Source organism: Hyaena hyaena, unplaced genomic scaffold (assembly GCF_003009895.1).
Source record: "Hyaena hyaena isolate Hyena2069 unplaced genomic scaffold, ASM300989v1 scaffold_127, whole genome shotgun sequence".
Lineage (NCBI taxonomy): Eukaryota > Metazoa > Chordata > Mammalia > Carnivora > Hyaenidae > Hyaena > Hyaena hyaena.
Window position 1 is genome coordinate 1856820 of NW_024080758.1, and position 22330 is coordinate 1879149.

General features: G+C 46.1%; 1 protein-coding gene across 4 annotated transcripts; it reads right to left on the bottom strand.

The window, feature by feature from the left end:
- Positions 1-55: 55 nt before the first annotated feature.
- On the bottom strand, positions 56-18698 carry HNRNPU (heterogeneous nuclear ribonucleoprotein U). Of its 4 annotated transcripts, none has more exons than XM_039237481.1 (16): positions 17773-18698; positions 16758-16869; positions 16593-16666; positions 14381-14520; positions 13693-13792; positions 13188-13300; positions 12566-12829; positions 12165-12284; positions 11388-11516; positions 11131-11299; positions 10634-10888; positions 9925-10109; positions 9541-9612; positions 3568-9119; positions 1469-1575; positions 56-954 (listed from the first exon to the last, which is right to left on the bottom strand). In XM_039237481.1, the coding sequence occupies exons 1-14, from the start codon at positions 18461-18463 to the stop codon at positions 9066-9068; spliced, it is 2478 nt and encodes an 825-aa protein (XP_039093412.1). In that variant the 5' UTR covers positions 18464-18698; the 3' UTR covers positions 56-954; positions 1469-1575; positions 3568-9065. The 4 variants fall into 4 exon arrangements, with proteins under 4 accessions (XP_039093412.1, XP_039093413.1, XP_039093414.1 ...); XM_039237482.1 differs by having other exon boundaries at positions 56-618; positions 852-954; positions 1469-9119; XM_039237483.1 differs by having other exon boundaries at positions 1469-9119; positions 17830-18698.
- Positions 18699-22330: the final 3632 nt, after the last annotated feature.

Below are 22330 nucleotides of genomic sequence, written 5' to 3' on the forward strand. Positions count from 1 at the left end.
AGCTGCCATTTAAAAAGGCCAAAAAAAAAAACAAAAAAACAAGGTACCCAACCAGCCAAGTCCACAGCATTTATTCATTCAGGAAAAAACTCCCTTTTCAAAGCAATGGAATTATTTCTTTTTCAGTTCAGTAAGTATCAACATGACTTTTCAAGAAAATCTTTTAAGGAAGACAGAACACCAGCTAGGGGTCTTCCTGGTTAAGAAACGATACGTCTGAAAACAGACCAGCAGACAGGATTCTGGTATTAACGGTCCTAGAACTTGGCTATCATGGTGAGCTAGAGAAACAGAGCAAGGTCAAGATACCCTGGGACTTTATTCTGTCATGTCCCACTTCTCAAAAGTAAGTGGGGAGCACCTGCTTGGTTGGATTCACGAGAGGGAACACCTTCCCTCCTATGCCCACCTTCCCTGTGGCTGTCCCCCCGAGGGGCAGGGCGCGCAGGCCACGCGGTTTACCAGTTGCCACTGTCCAGCACATATCCCGAGGATATTCTAGTCATCCAGTGGCCACCAAAGGCAGGACGTGAACACTCACTAGGAGAGGTTATTGGAAAGGAAAATGCAGGTTCCAAGACCGTCTGGCCACAGACACAAGTCCACGCTGAATCCAGTCTAGGATATTCAAAGTGATGGGTTACTCACGTGTTACGAGGGAGCGCTGTATCTGCGTGAGTGGGGGGCACCGAGGCGTACTAATCAAACCTGACCTTCAACACGCTGTGTGTGTGCAGGTCACTCCCGTTCTCGGCTCCAATTTATAGATGGAGGCAATGCATAAAATTGGGCAATTGGATTAAGTCACCTAAATCCCCACCTAGCGCTCCCGTTCTAGGATTACATCTTACCCTGAGTAAAAGAAACCTCTCGGCTGGCAAAAATTTCCAAGGCCTTCACCAATAACAAGGTTAGTTCATTTTCACAGCAGAGTTTACTGCATAAATTGGAGACCTGGATAAAAACAAAAGTTGTGACACACTTACTTGGATCACTTTTAAATATCACTAAGTTTACACGATTATTAATACCTTCTATTTCCTTCCTCAGTTATGAAGAGGTTGTAAAATCACACTCAGCCCGCTGGGCTAGGATACACTCCAGGCCCGTACCCCGTGGGCCGCTGGCCACCTTCCTTGAGGCCTCCGGACAGACCACATCCCCCTTCTAGTCTCCAACCCCATCCGCTCACTCTGCCACCCAACCTCAGGCCGTCTCCAGCGCACCTCCGGCCACCGTGACCCGACCTCGGGCCTCTGCTCAAGCCTTCCCATTCCGGTCACAGGCAGGGCTACAGGTAGAGCCTGAGTTTTTTTGGCAAGAACTTGTCAACTTTCCTCTTTACATTCCCCACCTCCGGGCATGGCTAGACACAGTCCCCAGGTGTCTGTTAAACTGTAGACCGAGCCCAGGTCCCCACTCACCCACACACCCACCATGGGACAGATCCGGAAGAAGAGTAACCTACCTTCCATGCCTGCAGAGGGGGGCCTGCAGGTGCATTGCAGCTTTCACTGTTCCATTAATTCCAAAACTTCACACTAGGTGATCTAGCAGTAGATACCAGCTAAATAGCTGATTAAAATAGAATTGTGGTCATTAGTAGTTTTAAAAACGTTTCGTGGCTTATCTACAATGCTTTAAGTCTTTCTAGTTGCTCTATGCATTTCCCCCCTTCCCTCACCCCTCCCTCGACTACTTGGCTTTTCCGTCACAGTTAAAAGGACCTCAGGGAAGTGAAAATTAACTAGCAGCTTTTCTCTGGACTTGTGATTTATAATGACCAAGTTTGGCAACAAAGAAATTTTAACTATTCCTAGTACCGTTATTTGATTTGCAAGCATCTTTTTAGTCTACGTACCTCTATACTCCATCGCTGGATTCCCTTTGCTTCGATTATATAATGCGAGGAGGTCTATATAATAAATTCAGGATTCCTGTTTATGCGCTTTTCAGCAAAGAGCTAGGGATCAAATGGGGTTTGAATCCTTCTATTCCTAGATAAAAATCTGTAGTGGATGGGGGTCAAGGCACCCCTTTAAAAGTCACGTTAATATACGTACTACAGTTTGGGTACACAGAAAGTCTTAATAAGTAGAAAAAATAAAGTGAGTGCTAGAATGCCGATTTTTAATTGGTTCTCTAGAATCATTTTTGGAAGCATCTTAAAATATGGTCCAGTGGTCATCCAACCCGGACAACACAATACACCAATATCCTCTACCACCCAAATGCTGGCGTCTTACATGGCCGATTTTATGCAGGAAGGTCCATCTTTTTTCTCTTAAAATAGGAAGCTTTAGGGACAAAGCTCATCACAAAGCTCTTTCTCAAGGTATTACTTGTTGAAGCTGGAACCGCGGGCACTAGATTGTTGCAGGTATGCTTGCCTTACTCATTTTCTAGAATAAAGCCGTTTGTTTCCCAAGTATTTCTATTTTGACAAAACCAGCAGCGACTACATTAATATGAGCAGGCACCAATTTAAAAAGCCTTCTGTTCATGCTTCTGTTACAACAACGGGTACCTGTTCCACTTTCCTAGGAAAAACTTAGTTACGTTCCATGTGCTATAAACCTATTGTATGGCCTCTCCTTAGACAATCTACTAAACAACCTGTATATTCTAGTTTCTTAATGGAGCAGTTTCCACATTTCTTCCCTGTGGACCGTGAGGCCAAGTCCTATGAAAGCTATGCTTTGCTATCCGAATTCAAAGCTCATTTCTGAAACAAATGTTTTTCTTGTAAGGGTTTTCTTCCTCCAGTGAACAAAATCAGGTTTTTACTTTTTAGTCTGAAACAGAGTAGTCTGCTCTTTGAGGAGCCATTAGATTTTTAGGGGACACAGTGGAGCTCTATTTCATTGAGCTACATTTCAACTCACTATAGTACCCAACAGATTTCCCTCTAAGCTTATCAAGCCTTTAAAGGACGACTTCAGGGCAATGAGAAATTACATGCTCTGGACCGGCACTATCAGAGAGCTCGCACTGAGCCTTTTTTGTCCTTCTGTCTTCACAATTAAATTTACTTCCTTGTTGATTTTCCCATTTTGGTATCGAGTCCTATCTCATTATCCAAAAGGATCTCAATCTATTTTCGACATGTTTATAAACTAATGAAGAACAAAGCATTTGTGCAGTTAGCACAGATGCAGAAGAAAGACGGAGGGAAAACAAGGACGTAGGTGTCCTGGACAGTTTTCTGAATTAAAGTATTTTCAGTAAACTCTACAAGTGAGTATATGAAAATGAATGTCTTCCAGAAAGTTAACAACAGAAGGAATTTGAACTAAGGATCTAACCTTTTAAGGACTCAGCTCTATTTGCATACGCAGCCTTAACCCTATTGGGGGGCCACCACCCTACCAACACAGCTACACAGCACACCTGGGTGCGAAGGGCAAAAGGAAAAAAACCTGGTCTTCCGGTTTCTAGAAATCTAGCCCATCAGTTACCAACATCTCCCTATCCCGTACTTTTAAATAAGGGACCTCTAATTAAGGTGATCCTGGAAGCCCGATAGAACAAGTATGAAATGTACAAGCAGCAATGAATTTGGAATACCTATTGGAATCACTGGAACACATTTAGTTGGGCCCTTTACTCTTCCACACAGCACATTCACATGGACAGACTAAGGAAAAGGAGATGAAATTTCAATCAGCATTTTTTTTTTTGCTTTATTACTTAAAAAAAAATAGATATATTAGGCTGGAATCTTTGATTGTACTTGACCATGACGCTCCCACTCCCTTCAACTAGACAACGGAGACGTAAGGATACCTTCTATTAAGAGCTACCTAAAAAAATTATCGTTAGTTGCCTTTCTAGTAAACATTCTTCTGAAGTTCCGATTTTCCCCTCACCTCTCTGGATGCCTTAATAACAACTTCAAGGGGTTTCTGGCTCAGGTCAGCAGACTATACTGGCCACCTTGCTGTTCTTGGCCTTTTTAATTTTTTTTGCTGACCCTAACTTGTTGAGTGTGCTCCTGAGGCGCTTGGCAAGTGCCGAGTATTTCACTGCGCAAAGCCAATTCCTGTGGGCTCATGGACAACATGTTACAGGAATGGCAGGGAAAAGCATGCCATCAACAGCTCCGTGTTTATCAAGTAGCGAGGCTAGCCGTCCGGCCTGCGCTGATGGAGCAGACATGCTCCAGAGAACGCAGGTACAGCGATGCAATTGGTAACGGTGCAGCCAACGTGAATCTTCTCTGAGACACGTTCTCTGTTTATCTAGACTGTTTTTACCTCACCGCTTTTGACTCTAGAATATTGTTTCTCATACCCACACATCCAGCTTTGTTTAAAAAAGCAAAACCCCTGTTCCTTGTCAAGATGCAAGTATACGCTGAATCCTGGCATGAAAGGGGAGAAAAAAATCGTGATACTCCTAGGCAATAATTAAGTAAGTACAAATTTAAACACAGTTAAAAGGTCCTTGTCCCGATAACTCCCCTAGTTATCTCCCAAGCAGATTACTGACGGGCTGGCTTTATTTGTTCCCCTACAAGTAACTGCTCTACAGTCACAACCGAATGCCCCAGGACCTATGTAATACCAAAAAATTGTAGTTATTCAGCTTTCCACGTGGACAGCACAACCTAACTTCACAAAATACACAAGTATTTTTAAAATGATTCTGGTTAACATTATGAACACAGTACTTACAATCTACTGAGCCTTCTAGACTAAGTTCCTTGGACGCACTAGACATACTCATTTTATATTTAGTCAGCTGGTTAGGACGTGACTGTGTATGTCACTTACTCTATGTGCACATTGTCAGCCATCTCTCACCTATCTTAAGTGCTCGTCTGGGGGCTCCAGCCGCACGCGTGTTGCAATCGACTAAGTGTAATGACCAAATAAAGTAGCGTGCGTATTTTTAGCAAAACAATCATTAGCTGTTTAGGTAGGTTATTTCAACTCTTCGATTTTGCATATACAGAATTAAAACTTTGGAGATACTCGGGGGTCCTGGTTTTTCTGTCTACCCCAACACGCTCAAGAGATAGACACTGCATCAATCGGCACACTTTTAGATCACTTCTGTAATAATTCTGAAGAGTTTACCTTCGACAACAAAGTTAAAAAAATAAGACAAGACTGAGGTCACTCGCTTCAACATGAGTTAGCTGCATAAAGGATTTTTAGGATTTGTCTAACATGTACCTGCAGTTCTGGCACCAGGGTAAAATACACCGGCATCAGGGAACCTCTTAAAAAAAAAAAAAAAAACCACTAACCTGGTTACACACACAACCCCCGTGTTTTACTGTAGACGCTGAAGAAAAAAGGGCTGAGAAGAAAATTCAAACCTAAATCCAAACAAAAGGCTCCACGTAGCAGGAGGGCATTATAGTTTTAGGTAAGTTTAGGCAATTACCATTCAAATTCAAAGAGGCTAGTTTGATGTAACTGATAAATTCAAACTGACAAGCTAACGCAGTTAGTCCAAATACTAATTCAGTGTTCCCTTTAATGCCAGTGCATAACCATCGTGATCTATTGCCAAGGCCCTGAACAATCCATATCCTTGCTCTGGATCTACCATTCCTGCAATGTTAAGCTGCTTCTCTGAAAGCCCCAGGAACACCAAGGACGACAAAGTTTAGACTCAAACCATTTTTGGTATTGTAGGTAAACCTGGCTTTTGAAAGAATATTGTACTCCTCTTTCCAGAGTATTTCAAGGAATATTCTGGGGGTTGGGGGTGGCGAACTTCTCTCTGCTACATCCACCCACTTTTAAAAAGCCACTGTATACTTACGTGTACAAAGGGAATCGTGGAAACGGTTTTAAGATGTACATTTATGTCTGGTACCAGAAACTAAGACTTGGGCTGTAAGAGACAGGTTTATAGCTTCCTTAGAAGTTTATTCTGGGTTTTTTTTTTTTTTAAAAGTACCAGATACACTCCTATAGACCTATAATCCGTTCTTTGTACGTGTCTGAAGTCTATCCCAAGCTTAAAAAGCTATGGGAATACGTTTTTATTTGTGCAACAGGACCTATTATGAAAATGGGCCTAGGACAAAAAGCCAATTTGTATCAAGCTTACAGAAAAATGTCATTCAACTCCCACAACTGATGCACGTATTAAATACAGAACACAGTATGTCCATGAACGTTAATTCTCCAGAAGGTGGAAAACGTACTCCAATATTACTTTTCCTGGAAAAATTTTACATGCTTTTTCAAAGCAAGTGGTCTTTAAGAAGCTTTAATACCTTGTTGTCAGTGCTCAGGACATGGCCCTTATTTTCAGAGTCTATCCTGGGCAAGCGTGAGCTTCTGGTTTTGTGAATTTAATACAGCTTCCTTTTGCCAGACTGACTTCACTCGTGCTTCATTCTATGATTTCATCTTACTGTCTGGCCACGAAGGGCCACAAGTTAGTCCTAGCCTCCTAGGTCCGAGCCAGAGCCCTCCGCCGAAGGCCAGACAGGAGCGACAAGATGGAACCCACCATCAAGGAGGCAAATGCTCTACAGGACAAGGGTTGTTACTTCGTTTCTACGTGGCAGTGATTTGCCCTCTTTCCTGATTAACCAATCTGATCCAATACCTCACTCGGGGCAGACAAGACCACCCGCGGAACTTTCTAGGGAAAAGCACCAGCTAGCTCTTGTTCACTGGGCTCTTGCTGCCACGGAGGGACCACCTGGAGTCGGGGCAGGCAATGTACCCAGTTTCCCCGTCACACATACATCTTACTCCGCCAAGTGGCATTTCTTGTTTCTCCCTTTTGCTCGCTATTCGCTACACTCCCCTCTCCCAAATTCCCCAAACACGAAGATTATTCCTTTCCAGGCAGATTTCATTCTCCTCTGGAGACTGCTGCTGGCCATGTCACCACTTTCCCGGACAGGGTTTTCATCTACTCCACTGGTCTTCCCAAACTCTCCTGGGCTACGCAAGGGAAGGCGGTCTGCCAAACAGGGTGACTTGGGCCCTTGCTCCCCCACTACCGTCAGAGGGTGAATTCCTCGGTAAGCAGGCTTAAGCTAGAAGGGAGACCCAAGATTTTTCCAAAGTACCTAGAGCACTGATGAGCAACAAGGTTGAAACCTCTTCTTCCCCTGGGTAGGTTTACGCAATCCGAATAATCATAGCGTGTACGATATGATACAGTTAATGCCAGTGATTGCTAGCACTAAACTCAACTGCTAAAAAAACCAAAAACCCCGAAGACGCTCTCTTGTACTGTTAAGTATGCTCTACGGTAATTCCAGGATTAGCCTGTTCCCAAAATGTATCAGCCTAAACCTACACCGCCATTTAAACTCCACTCCCACTCAGCCGGTAGCAGAATGCCTCAGAGTCTGAAGAAGTGAACAGTCTAATCGAAGAGGGCTAAAAACAAAAGTCTAAGCCAACAGAAATAACACACGAACCTCAACTTTCCAGAAGCAGCCTAAAACACCAACCAAGTTCTAGACTGAAGTCAAGTTTTAGTTCTACAGTTTGACTCCTGATTCCTCACTTCACATCAGTGAGGGTCCTTTAGAAGATTAAGTGTTCTGTGCAAACCCAATAGAATTACGATTAGGGGATCTAATGCGGTCACATAGCTACAGTTAAGTTAGCAGCGTTGTGTAGTCGTGAAATGACTGGCTTGCATGATGGCTTCTAAAAGCATCTGTTCCCAGAGTCTCACGTATCACATATATGCGTATTTAAGATATTCACTTGAGGACAGCCGTTAGCATTTCGTAAAGATGGTAAACAGAGGGTTAACTTCTCCCAGCAGCCAGTGCACCTTTTCCCCTCGTTAAATGTTAAGTCGTCTGTGGGGGGGAGGGGAAGGAAGGATTCAACTTTACTTAATTAAAGTCAATGGTCAGTATACATTTAAGTTTTTAAAACCTAAATGTTGCAAGTACAGAGTACAGAATAAGCTGTCCAGAGAGCACACACTTAAATTTCCTCCTCTTGGGAGTTTTATAAAGGGATTTTGAACCTTGATGGCGAGAATCCCAAAACGAGAGTAAAATGAATTCTTTTTATTGCAAACAAACGTCTAAATTAATTTCTCCACCCACTTTCTTTAGAAAGAAAAAGAAATCAGCAGGCTAAGGAGATACCCATTCAAGAACTGACATGATTAAAAATTAAGATATAAATGGGTGACTCACAATTTCATTAGCTTACAAAGACGGTGGAGTAAAGTACTACAAGCACACTAGTGGTACAGTATTTTGTGGGAGAAGGGCATACAGACATCGCTAACTTCATATAGATCCCATTAGACAACTGGATTTACAACAAGTTTTTTTAATAAGAAATGGGCAAAGCCAGCTTTCTTTTAGAATCAAAATGCAGAACAAATGGAAAAATTATGGTATTTAACCTTCACAAGTTTGAGCCTCCACAAATAATGCAACCAAAGTTTTACATTGAGAACAGCCCTTCTACGTACACTCCATCTTCTCTCTCTTGGTTCCAAGTTTTATCTTCGTTCCCAATTGTGCCAATTCCGTTGTTATTTTAAAGGAAAAAGAAAAGAGACTTCCCAGTTATGGTCAGGAACTACGATGAGCTTCCCCCTCCGCCGCGCGGCAGGCTACAGAGAGGATGGAGTGTCCTAGGGGCGGTACAGAGTCTCAGGCGATTCCTGGGGACCGCGCGGTCCTCCCACGGATCTGGCTGCTAACATTTCTATTATATTGTGACAATGACTCCCGACTGTTATCTCTGTGAGAAATGGGGGGAGTAAATTCTTAATAAAAGACACCAGGTACAAAGCAACATTTTACTTTTGTTGTGATAAAAAAAAAAAAAGTCACATTTTACAGATAAAATGTAGAACCCTGAAATACTGACACATTCTCTTATCGTGCACAATGCTGAGGTTCTCTTACGATTCACTTTAAAACTGCAATTAAAAATGTACAAAAAAGAAAAGAAAAAAAATCAACCCACAAAGCTTCTAAAAAAGGAACCCGCAGGCACTTCCTCTTGTGGAATGTTTAAAAAGTTAGCCTACTAAAGAAAACAGTCGACTTCTTGTGAAGGTTTTGGAGAAATATGTATCAGTTCGTTTTATTTGGGTATTCAATAATATCCTTGGTGATAATGCTGACTCCATGGCTTCTGACCCCAGAATTGCTGTAAGAGAAAATTTTTTTTTTAAAGAAAAAACATCAATAAGCCACTCAAATTGCTTTTAGGAAATGACAATCTAATTCAGAGTAATTGCTGGAAACAAATTTACGCCTGTCATACCTCTGATTTCTATCAAACCAGATCGAGTTAGTATTAATATCCCATTATTACCAATAAGCACATTACGAAAGAAAACACATCACGACTTGGTTAGTTTATACAATTACAACTAGCGATAAAAAGAACCGTACGTATTAAAGAATATTACTTCAGTAAAACAATAAGTTACAGCCAACTCCACCTATGTTCAAACCTCGCCCTGTCACACTGATCAACACTCCAATCCCTGCACAAGCGGTGACACTGACTCTTACGATGAACTTAAGGCACAATGAATGTACGGAACACAGAAGTTGTTACTTACACCCTGCTGCCACTGGTTGTAGCCCTGAGATTGGTTTTTGTAGCCACGATTGTTTCCTCGTCCTCTGAAGTTCTGGGTGGGGGGGAAGAAAAGGAAATCCTTAAAAATCTCCGAGCACAGCTCCAGAAGGGCTGCACAAGGGAGAGGCGGCGGCACACAGGACAGGCCTCTAGCGACTCCACCCTGGGCGTCCCGAGTCGTTTCCTCTGGGGGTTTCATTCACTCATTCAGACCTCCTGGGCCAAGTGTTGCTGGCTCGTGCACCCGAACCCTAGCGGCCCTGTGAGACCAGCTCCAGCGCTCCTGCGTCGCCGCGCTCCCACCTGCCGTTCTGATGCGGTGACATCGTATCGCACAACTTCCCCAAGTCCAGGAGACCCTTACCTGGTTGTAGTTCCCTCTGTTGGGCATTCCACCTCTGCTGTAGTTGCCTCTGTTCGAGTAGCCGCCTCGGCTGGGGAACACGGGGCCGCGAGGGTACGGGTAGCCAATGCCGCCGCTGCCGCCGCCACCGCCGCCTCGCTGCGGCATGTTGCCCCTCCTGTTGTAGCCGCCGCGGTTCCCAGGAGCTGAAGATGAGATGCGTTCAGTTAGAGTCTCGTGCCTCCTTTCCAGGGGACTCCAGAGTCTTCCCGACCGGTCCTCTATCGTACAGAGAGTAACTTAAAAACAGTGAGGCGCCTGCCTGGCTCAGTCAGGTAGGCGCCTGACTCTCGATTTCAGCTCAGGCCCTCGTGTCAAGGTCTGCGGTACCGAGCCCCGCTGGGGGCCTTGTGCTGACAGCACGGAGCCTCCTGGGGATTCTCCACCACCCCTCCCACCGCCGCGAGCGTACAAGAGCCCTTAAAACACATAAATGTTTAAAAAGAAAAGAGACGAGATCGAGGTTTAATTTAACCCTTCACTAACTAGGTGTGCTTAGGATCACATCGCAGAAAGATTTCAAACTAGTTACTAGAGCGACAGAGTCAACGCGAGACCAAACGTCCTACGTGAACTTCAGTTAAACATCAGACCCCAACTAAAAAAATACCATCAGCCCTTGCTCGAACCTGGAAGCGCCAACAAAGGAAACCCTCCGAAGCGAACCTACCTCCCCCTCTGAAATTTCCGCCGCGCATGTTGAACCCGCCACGTCCTCTGTGGCCACCGCCCCTGTTGAACTGGTTCTTGCCACTCTTATTTTTATTGCTCTTCTTGGAGCCAGTGTTCTGCTTCTTCTCTGGCGGAAGGGCCTTTTTGCTCTCTTCCTTATATTGCTCCAAAAGTTTTTGGGCCTCCTCCTTCTGCAGCTCAACATAGGTTATTTCATCAAAGCACTCAGCCACCTCCGGCAGCGTGAAGTTTCCTACAAGGAGTAAGGTCAGATTAGCTTAAAAGTGCAATCCCAAAGCCTGCAACTGGAGCAGCTCTCATTCTTTCAAACCACACTACACCATCCACTCATGGGGTCCGAGCCTTTTCCCAAAAACAGACATAAAGGAACCACACCCCTGTACCAAGAGGTAACATAACTTATGAAACCACATACAAGCAGTTTCATATAAGTGTACAGATCACGATCACGGCTAATAGAATCAAATTCCGTGCCTTTCATTTTGAGGACTGCGTGTTCCGGTAGGTCTTTCCCCTCTACTTCAGCTTTCTTCTGTGTTCGTTGCTTATAGTCTTCATCTTTTGGGCAAACTACAACAGCTTTTCGTTGGAAGCCTGCAAACAGGCACATTTTTCTCCTCTGGGCAGCGGCAGACACGTTGGTCTTTAAAACAAAGTTTATAAACCCAAACGTTAGCTCCACGCCAAGCCCAGTCATCAGCTCCTCCTCTCAACCTCAGAGTCCGGCTCACCTGATCCAGAATGAAATGTCGCTTCTTGCGGGCAGCGATCTCAATGAACTTCCCGAGACACTGTGGGGCCCTCTGCAGCAGCGTGTTCAGCTTGCCGGTATCAGCCATCTGCTTCTTAAAACCTGCCACCTGGTTTACAAGGTCAACAGTCCCTTTGAACTTGAGAATAAAGATTCACTTTTTTTTTTTTTTAATTTATTTTTTAAATTTACACCCAAGTTAGCATCTAGTGCAACAGTGACTTCAGGACTGGATTCCTTAATGCGCCTCCACCCCCCCCAACACCACCTCCAGTAACCGTTTGTTCTCCATATTTAAGTCTCTTCTGTTTTTGTCCCTACCCGTTTTTATACTATTTTTGCTTCCCTTCCCTTACATTCATCTGTTTAAGCTTAAACTTTTTTTAACAGCTTAGCTCTACGTCAAAACCAGACGTTGTGAATTTTAAATACTGCCTTTCCTTATGATCGCTACAAAAAAAAGGTCACTTTATCTTGTAGCAAGATCTGCTCTTCAAATCTAGTTTAGCTACTGAAAGCTAATAGTTCAAAAAGTTTTATAGAAAAGCCAAGTGTTGCCACTGGAATGCGCTTCACCTTCCAGATAAAGGGAGTTTACTTTATAGCCTTCTTTCTACAGTGTAAGTAACCAATGGAACTCTGCCCAAGTTCCTATCTCTAAAGCACCAACAAATGGATAAAGACAACAGGCAAAAAAGTTAGAATACCTTCTGGACTTTTTAAATCCTGCTATCACATCCTCAAATACCTTACTTACCATCATTTTATCCATTATGGTGTTTGTTCCAAGAATGTTGTATTTACCGGGGTTTTCTGCTGCGTGCTTAGTGACCCAGGTAGTTTTCCCAGCCCCAGGCAAGCCAATCATCATAACAACCTACGGTGGAAGAAAACGTCATTTCACTTAGCAGAGCCACCTAAAAATACCCCAAGTCTTTTCTTAAGTGCACAAAAACCCAGTTTAAATAATGTAAATTTTCACTACCTGAAAACAAGGAATTTTGGGTTAACAACATTCTACATAAAAGAATGCTGCTATGGCTGATGCCAACAGGTGTGCCACAAAGCAGATGAAACAGACCAATTGTCCAGAGCTTCCGGTCATGCTTGCCCAACAAAAATAACCTTCAATCACTTTAAAAAAAAAAATCCACTTACTTCACAATCCTTCTTCTCTTCAGGCCCCTTTGGTCCTCTAACTCGATCCTCTAAGGGGACATTCTGGATAAAAGTGTAATCTTCCGGTATTGGAAAATATGGCTTTTCCTTCTGACCAAAATTAAACTCAACTGCACAGTTGTGGCAGAGAACATGCGGGAAGAGTGGCCTTCCAGCAAGAATTTCCTTACTGATTTTGAAGGCAATGCCAAGATCTTGCCCGTTCTTTGCATAGGAGAGCTCAACTTCATCACTTTCAAAGTTCTGTTAAATTGGGGGGAAAAAATTACGGTTTAACCGGCTTCAACTTTCTTTAAAAAAAAAAACAAAAAAACAAAAAACTTCTAAATTCAAACAAGTAAAGCTTATCCTATGGAAAACATACGGAGATTAAACGTTAAGAGCTTTTTAATACTTGTAAACAACGAAACACATACATCTAGAAGCTGAAATGATACTTCTTTTAGTAAATTCACTACATTTTTCAGATCCAGTTCATGTTAAACAGTTTTCAGTCAGAGGAAGGTTGAAGTACTGAAGTACTGTTGAGTAATCTTTAAAAAAAAAAAAAAAAAATCCCCAACTAATAAATTTCTCACTTATAGAAACTTAGGTAACTTACAGCAAAACATGTAATCACATCATTTTCATCAAATTTCTCTCCATAATCTTCAGTCTCACAGTTGCAGGTTTTTATTCCTTTAAGAGAATACCCATAAGAAAATTCTTCTTCACCTAAGAAAATAATGAACTCTCATGAAATCGATTGTTCAAAACAGTCCCGTGACCCACATATTTTAACATTCAGGGTGGAAGTCAACAAAAGAAAGGAGTATCTAACCTAATGTTCCACTTATACTGTATCTAAAATACAGACAATTAATGGCTACACGGCTTTATGAACTCTGAAAAACTGCATACCATAGGATAAGGGTTTGGTGTTTTTTTTTTTAAACCACTGGTCGTAAAACAAGTAACCATCCTACTACACATGCTAACACCATTCATCTTTTAAATACTAACAAAACAGGTTAAGAACAGGCAGGAGATTTAGAATACCTTCTAGTCAAACTACTGAAAACCGACCCTAAACACTCATGAGGAGAGTACTCTAATGGAAACTTTACCAAGCAACATTCCACTTGTGGTTAGTGACCAGCCAATCCGAACTTCATGTATGTCAATATCTTTTGTATATAAATGCCTCACTGGGATCTTCTCTGTAACCTAAAAATCAAATCACAAAATGATTACGACGAAGATAAACACTTGAACTCACGAGCTTATTTCATCTGGGCCGTGGGCTGATTCTTCTCTGGTGACGAATACAAAGACACCCAATCTACCCCTGCCATCTCCCCCCAACCAGCACTTTACAAATTGGAAGAACTTATGACTTGAAATTGAAAAGGTTCAAGTTAAGTACTTGGTTGGATCACACTGAAAAGAACAGTTAATATTTAAAAATTACATATTCCTGACTCAAAACCAATTAAAGTGTACACTCAGCATGTTTTGCTCTGGAACAAAACCAGAAACCTAACAGTTATTTTTAAACCCTTGGTGGGCCTTTCTGAAAGTGCCTGATAAAAAAGGAGCACCCTAAATAAAAATGGGCTGGCTCAATAACATAAATTCGGATGTAACACACATGGTTAACAGCTAGAAAGCAAAGGTATTCCAAGCCCCTCTTCCAGTCCACGGAAACTTCAAAGACAAGAAGCTCCAGACACCACATAGTGTCAAGCACATGGAAATTCACTTGCTTTAAAAAAATTAAAAAAAAAAAAAAAAAAATCACAAAACTGCATTTACCTTCATCTCAAAACAGACTTTGCCTTTTGACACACCATAGGATGCCCTTCCTCCAGCCCAAAGAAAAGCAAAGCTCTCCATAGTAAGGGAAGAAGCACTGAGGCGGTCTCTTGATATTTTAAAATGCAGATCACAATTATCTGTAATTATATCAAAATACCATATTATTTCTTTCGACATCCCACGTAAATACATCTGCTACATAGAAAAAACCCGGTGATTACATTCTTGCGCATTTCCTAGTGCTTCCCAGACACTGCTACCACGGACCATGCTGCTGCTCTGACCTTCAGCTTAAGCCCCACCCCCACACCAAGTCACTCTCGACAAATTACAAACTAAAGCGTCAAAAGCCTACAAAACTAAAACAGCAAGGTTTCACGTGTATTTTAAATATATAAAATAATCAAGACAATGTGACATGGATACATACCTGCTCTGCTCTTTACCTTGATTTAGAGGCAAGCAGTAGAGGATAGCAGGAAATCAAAGTGAAGTATGCCAGAACCAGGGAGAATTTACCCGTGCCACAATAAAACTGAAGGTAGGCCATGACCACGTATTTTAAAATACAGGAATACTGAGCCGTTGATCCTGCACTTTGTAGTTTTAAAACACTAGGGGCTCTAGATCCTAAATTCTCTCTGCAACTTGTGAAGGCAACCTCAACCCTACAAAGTGCAAACCTGGTCGTCTGACGCGGTTAATATTACAGCATCTTCAAGTCCCTTTTCCTCAGGCTTGTCAGTTAGTCAATAACAATGGAGGATTATCCACTTCCCGGGATTATCCAAATCCAAAAGGTCTTTAACTTAGCTACCTTTGGGTCACTGGCTCATTTAGTATGCACCTTCTTGGAGTTCTCCCTTGAGAACTAAAGTTAAAAAACTGTTTCCTTAAACAGTTCTTATTGATGAAAGGAAAGGAAACCTAGTTGGGAATTCTCCTTAAATATTAAGCTTTGCTCTCCAAATTCCTTATCACTGATAGAACTTTTGACTCAACAAATTGTGTTTGTACCCGATATAGATAGCGAATTAAGGTGTTGATATCCCTAATTAACGAATTAAAAGCCTGCTTTGATAGGAGTGTGACTTCTGGAATCACTGCCTCACTGTCTGGCCAATGGCCGCATAGTTCGTATTTAAGCAACCGGAACTATGTTTAAAACTCTCATATCAACTACTTTTCCATGTGCATGTTCGTTTTTAAAAGACTCCCTTAGCTAACTACCTGTAAAGGACATTTAGTAAAAAACCCAGGGTTAACGTTTACATCCTCACAAATCTGATTAAAATTAACTCTTGTTATCGGAAAACTTTAAACTTTAACTGCCTGGCTCTATAGGGCAGGTTCACACCTTACCACTTTTCGAGCCATGATTTCTACTCTTTGTTCTTTTTATCCAAGTGAAAGGATTGTGCTTTCTGATCAAATATTAAGCCAACGAAATGTTTTCGTTTAAAAAAAAAAATTCACACATGTGACAGCCAAGGCCCATCTAGAGGTCTGCAATACTTCTCATACTCAATTGCAACCCAACTGGGTAAAGTAGCAGAATTTACAACGCTGCCATTGACACCATTCGCTGCTGAAGAAAGCTAGTAGCCCCGTGATAGCCCACTGCTGCTGCCCCAGGTCTTTGGAAGAAATCAACTTATGTTAAAGCAGCAGCTACTGAACTGGAATTGAGAACAAAAGAGCAGTTATTGAAAAAGTAATATTACAATCTTTTAGAATAGGGAATACACTTGCGTGCTAATGGGAAAAGCCATCAATTACATATTCAACTAGCCCAAAATAGCTCACTTACTAGAATTCTAGCCAAAAAAAGGAAATTATTGTAGGAGCCTTTAAGGACAAGTTACAGTCTTAACATGTTTCCATTAGCTAACGAAAATCGAAAAACTAGCATTAACTTTACATTCCTGCAAATGAGAGCTTTCGAATCATATTTAAAAAAAAAATACATAACCAAATTGCCGAAGCCTGGAAAATTACCAATAGGACACTACCGATGCGGTACTAAATACTGAGCTACCGAAATCTGAATACAAGCCATTGCCTTCCTGCTTTTAAAAGAAACGGTTTACGCTAAGTTCTGCGCTTGGTTAAGTTCAGTGCACTGCGTTACGGTTTTCTACCGCTCTCGAACCCAAACCGCCACACCTGAGTCACTAGGGGAGTAGAGGGAAGAAACAGCTTCACTTACAAGTATCAAGACAAACCACTGTGTCATCGAAGTGCTCATCTTCCTCTTCAACAGGTGGCTGGGGAGACTTGGCTCTGAAAGACAGAATTGTCTCCGGATTCAGCTCGTCCTACCCAAGAGCGAGCGGGCGGGCAAGCGAGAAGAACTACACGGGCGTCCTCTAACCTGCTATACTTGTTCTCTTCAATGTACTCAAAATATCCACGGCCGTGATCTTCTCGAGGTCTTTTCACACCTCTCTTTTTATCTCCGCCTTTCTGCTCTGTTTTGCCGTCTCCTACAACACACAACACCCCCGCGTAAGGGGCCAAAGCCGCGCCACGGCGGAAGAGAAAAACCCCGTTCCTGCTTGGGGGCGCCAAAAGCTCGACTTTCCCGTTCTTTTTCGGGAGGGTTTTCAACCGACGAATCCACCGCGACCGCAAAGAACAATCAGCTCAGAACCGGACCGGAGCTGGTGACGCAGTCCGAAGCCACCGCTAATTTTGCCAGTCTACGCGAAGATTCGAGAAAGCTCCTGCAGGCTAGCGCGGCACAGACCCCGAGCCCACGTGTATCCCAAAGAGAGTTCAGGAAGGGGGGGAGGGGCCGGGCCGGCCCGCGCGCCCTGCCCTCCCCTCCCCTCCCCTCCCCCACCCGGGCCCGCGTTCCCCGCGGCCGCATTGTACTGATCTTCCGCCCCGCTCTCCCCGCCCGGCCCCTCCCGCCGGAAGTGACGTCACGCCGAGACCCTGCGCTCCTTGCACAATACCGCGGCCCAGCGCCGCCAAAGCGCGCCCGCCCCGGGCCCTCGGGCCTCTCCCCTCCCCCCGAGACATGTGCCCGCACCGCGCGCACGCAGCGCGGCGGCGCCACCGCGGGCCGACAGGGCTCCCGCCCGCCGCTCCTCCCCCTCCAGCGGCAGCTGCAGCTCCCCCCCCTCCAACCCCCACCCCCGGCTCGCCAGCCACATAATGGAGGCGCCGCCGTCGCACGCCCCGAGCCCGAGGCCTCGCGGCCGGGCGGGATTCCCCCGCGCCCCCTCCCCCCCTCCCGCGCCCCCTCCCCCCCTCCGCCACCCCCGCGGCGACCCCCCCCCGCCCGGGGCTCCCTCCCCCCGGCGGGGCTCCGGCAGGCCTGGGGCACGGTCCCCACCCCGCGCGGGCCTCCCGCCGCGCGCAACGTACAACGCAGCACTCACCCGCCGCCGGAGCCCCGGGGCGACCGCCGCCTCCGCCGCCTTCCGCCTTCTTCTTACCTCCCGCCTGCTGCTGGCCCTGCCTCGCCCCGGGCGGCGCCACCGTCACCGCGAACAGCGAGGTGGGGCCGCTGCTCTTCCCCGCGGCCTCCTTGGCGGCCCCGCGCTGCTGTGGGGGCTGTTGCTGCGGCGTCGCCGGCGGTTGAGGCTGCTGCTCCCCGTGCCCGTTCTCGTCGCCCGCGCCTTCCTCCTCGTCGCCGAGCTCATCCTCCCCTTCCTGGAAGCCCTGATCGTCGCCGTTCTCGTCTTCCGAGGCGGCCTCCTCCTCCTCCATCGGGCCCGAGTCGGCCGCCCCCGCGGCCCCGTTCTCCTCCCCTAGCTCCATCTGGTCGCCATCCAGCGCGGCGATCCCTTCCTCCTCCTCTTCCTCCTCCTCCTCCTCCTCGTCGCCGCCGGCCGCGGCCTCCTGCTCGAGGCCTGCTCCCGAGCGCCCGGCGGAATCCCCGCCCAGGTCGAGGCTGCCGTTCCCGGGCTCCATGGCGGGGCGGCCGCCGGCCTCCTCGTCGTCCAGCGCGGCCTGGAGGCGCTCCATGAGCTCGGCCTTGAGGCCCTTGTCGGAAAGGCGCCGCTTCTTGAGCTCCTCTTTCAGCTCCGAGACCTTCAGCTTTTTTACATTAACAGGCGAGGAACTCATGGTGAGGGCCCCGATTCACCGCTAGGCGCTGGCTCAAACTCGGCTCCGCTCGCTCGGCCACTGGTGGCGGCTGCTGCGGCTGCTCGTCGGCCCGGGCGGCGGCTGCGGCTGCGGCTGGAGGTGGGTTCGTGCTGCAGAGCGGACCCGCCTGGTGTCGAACGGCGCCAATTCCTTTCACCGAGTTCGCGAGGGAGACGCGGAGACTCGCCTGGCGCGAGCGAGCACGCAACGTCCTCTCGCAGGGGCGGCGCCGCGCACGTAATATAGGCGCCCCGCCCCCTGCGCCGCCGGGAGCGCCGCGCCGGAGGAGCGCCGGAGCGCGCCCGCGCCCCGCCCCGCCCCGCCCCGCCCGCGCCCGCCTCCCCGCCCCCACGCCGAACCCGCCGAGAGCGCGGCGCCGGCCGCGCAGTGCGCTTCCAGTGGGGGCCGAGCAGATGGAGGAAGGGGGAACGGCCTTTCGGTTAAACCGATCCCCGGCAGCCTCCGGAGGCCCTTCCCGTCCCCCGCCGGCGGTGTTCGCCCTGCTCGCTGCCTCCGCAGCCCGGAGGCTGTGTGCGCGCAGAGGCTCGCAGGCCTCGACCCGGCCCGTTCGGCCGAGCCCTCCACCTTTCTTCCATCTTAGATGTGCCTTCCTAGCAGTCTCCCCACCGATGTGCTCGAAACTCCTTAAATCTACTTTCCGTGTGGGTTTGGACCCCCACGAGTTGGCAGTTATCGGACGCGGGGGCCTGGCCTCCGCCGAGCATTTGGTTTCATTTTTCCAAGCCCTGCCTGGCGCCCTGGGTGTTAACTCGCGGGCGGGCGAGGACGGAGCACCTCTTTTGTGTCTTCCCCGAGCCCCGGTGCAGGGCCGGCCTCGGGGGCGGGAGCGTCTCCCCCAGGCCGCCCGCCTCCCGGTGCAGGCTGTGCGCCCGGTGCCGAGAGCCGCAGAAGCTAAATACGCCTCGGAGTGGCCTTTGTGAGGCCGCCCTTACCTCCCCAAACACACTGACCTCTGCAAGATTAATTCCGTGCGACTCAGGACCCGGTCGAGTTAGGACGCCCGGCGAGGCCCCGCTAGACCATGCAATGCACCCTGAGTCTACTCATCTGTACAAATACCTCCGGATCGTGCCGAAGCTGATAGATACATTAAATATCAAGCTCATGGAAAATGAAGGGCTGTGAGTTTATAAAAAGAGAACGAGCCTATCCCTCCCGAAAACAAATCTGTGACTCTGGTGCATTTTAAAAGCTCTATTTTTCTCTTTACTAAATAGAAGCGGTGTTAGGCTCTGGAGGTTTTGGATGGGGGTGCCGGAATTCGCATTTGTGTTGGGGGGGTACGTCTTAAACCCCAGAAAATCTGCACAGTGACCGGCCAGTGTTCCCCGGTCTTTAAGGAGGTCAGTTATACCCACTGTTTGCTGCTTTGGCTGGTACAGTAACGCTGCCCCAATGTTCATTTAAAATTGGAACACTGTGAACACTCTTCCAAAGGCTAGTGTGCTTTAACGGATTAATAAATTTTCTTTTTAAAGTTTCTTCTCCATAGCTTTTAAGGAGGAGCATGTGTTTCACCGCACATTCTAAAGATGAAATATTAACACTTGTGAAATGATCTGAATTGCAATTAATGGACTACGCACAGTACTGGTAATTCTCAGCTTAAGGCTAGTGGAGGTGGAAGGTGCCCAAAATAGGAACCTCCAAACGGTGCCAAAAACTCATTTAGCCTCTGCTTATAATGTCCTTAGAGCTCATAAACAACTCCCAGACTGGAGCTGGAGCTTTTCAAGTCCTTTGCCCTTCTTCAAACACGCGAAGAGAAATCCAGGGGGCTCCCACGTTCATAAACTGGATAATTAGTCTCTTCAGGAATCAAAGTTAAATGTAGTTATTACAGCGGTCCTTTAAATCTATAAGTGTCCTTAGATACTTTTGCATTTTTCAATATTCATGATAGAAAAACAATTGCCATTTAATTAGAAAAACTGTGAAAGTAAAGTTTATACGTCTAAATACCAGTTTATAACCATTGTTCTTGGTCTATTAAGTCAGTTGTAATAATAAACATGAAATAGAAAAGTAGACGGACACAAAAAGTTCCATAGCTTTATCTCCATGGACTTTTAGGGCTTGATGGAGCCTGGAGATTGTCTTCAGTCCACCCATTTTCCAGGCGGGAAGGCTCAGGGACCCCTTCCCGCCCCCACGCTCCTTCATTACCAAGGGCCTTCGTAGATAACGTTTGAAAGAAAAACAGTTTTGGCCACTGGTCAGAGCCATCCTGTGACTGTTTGTCCTTCCTACAAACAGGTGAAACCTGCAATTCAATATTTTACTAGCAAATACAAATAGTGACTTAGCGTTACTTCTTGTTTTTGCTTTTTCTCCTTCTAGTGCTATTATGAGGGTCCTGCTCTGCAGAGCAGTGAAAGTACAAATCACTTCCCCTAAATCACCGAGGCACCTGTAAGACTCTTGAAACTCCCCCTTTCTGAAATCCTAGAGGCTAGTTAGGAGACAGAGTGGAAGTCGGGACAAATGAATTCTCAATAGCAAAAAGTGATTAGCCTATCGCATACGGGTAGCAGCTCTATTACAAGGTTCGGGTGCCCAGAATATATAGCTTACATTTTTAGGTGGATACAAAGGCACGTAACTAAACCCCGTAGTTGATCACACAGTTCCCTCAGCAAATACTTTCGAGCGCCTTATCTAAGGCAGGCAGTGATGTACCAGGGATACAGCAGTGAGCTGCATAACTGCTTTCACTCTCTCAGGGAGAGTCAGGCAATAAATAAAATAGAGATGGTAACAAGTACTATAGGGAAATGCAAATCAGGAGAGCGGCACGGTATGCTGATGAGGGGATGAGTTCTTGAGCTATAAATGGAGGTGGGGTCAGGAAAGCCTAAGAAAGAGGGTAATGTTAAATCAAATGTCCTAGAAAAGGATGGAGGGAAAGAAGAGCAAATATAGAAAAATGAGAAAACTGATAGGAAGTGAGTCGATAACCCAATGTATCCATTTATCTCCTGAACGACGATTTATTGATCACCTGCTATGAAGCAGCGTTATGCTATGTGCAGGGAAAACAGACATGAATGACACAGGCCCAGGTCTCCAGGAGGTGACAGTTTGGAGAGAAAGGACCAGCTATAAGCAGGATGTGACCTACAGTGCTTTACCCAGTACAGCTACGTGCGGAGCCGACCTCCTTGACCCTCTGCTGAGCTACCGTCTGCAGGGTTCCTACGGTGGCGGTCTGCATACACGCTTGTCCACCCCACTGACATTGACACTTGGGAAAACAAAGCCAAAGCGAACTTCACATACACACTTAAGAAGCCAATTGTATGACATGTGCCAGTAAACAGTAATTAGCCAGGATGATCTTCTAGCATCTTCATTATTCTAGATGCAGAGCTGTCTAACATTTGCAGACTTCTGCTAACTGATAATTAAGTCTTTCACTGAACACTTTCCAGGCTTTAGGGGGGAAATATCAAACTCGGAGTGCCCCCAGCACTGTCCTAAGTGCCTCGACACCGTGTAAATATACTCTTTCCTTCCTCCTCTGCTTCTCCTTAATTCCACCCAGGCACACTTTAATTTTTTTTTTAATGTTTATTTACTTTTGAGAGAGAGAGAGAGAGAATATGAGCAGGGGAGGGTCAGAGAGAGAGGCAGACACAGAATCCAAAGCAGGCTCCAGGCTCTGAGCTGTCAGCACAGAGCCCGACACAGGGTTGGAACTCGTGAACTGCGAGATCATGACCTGAGCCGAAGTCAGATGCTTAACCCACTGAGCCACCCAGGCGCCCCTCCCCAGGCACGCTTTAGATGGGCTGTTCCTTATGTCTGCTGTGTTTGTCCCGACTC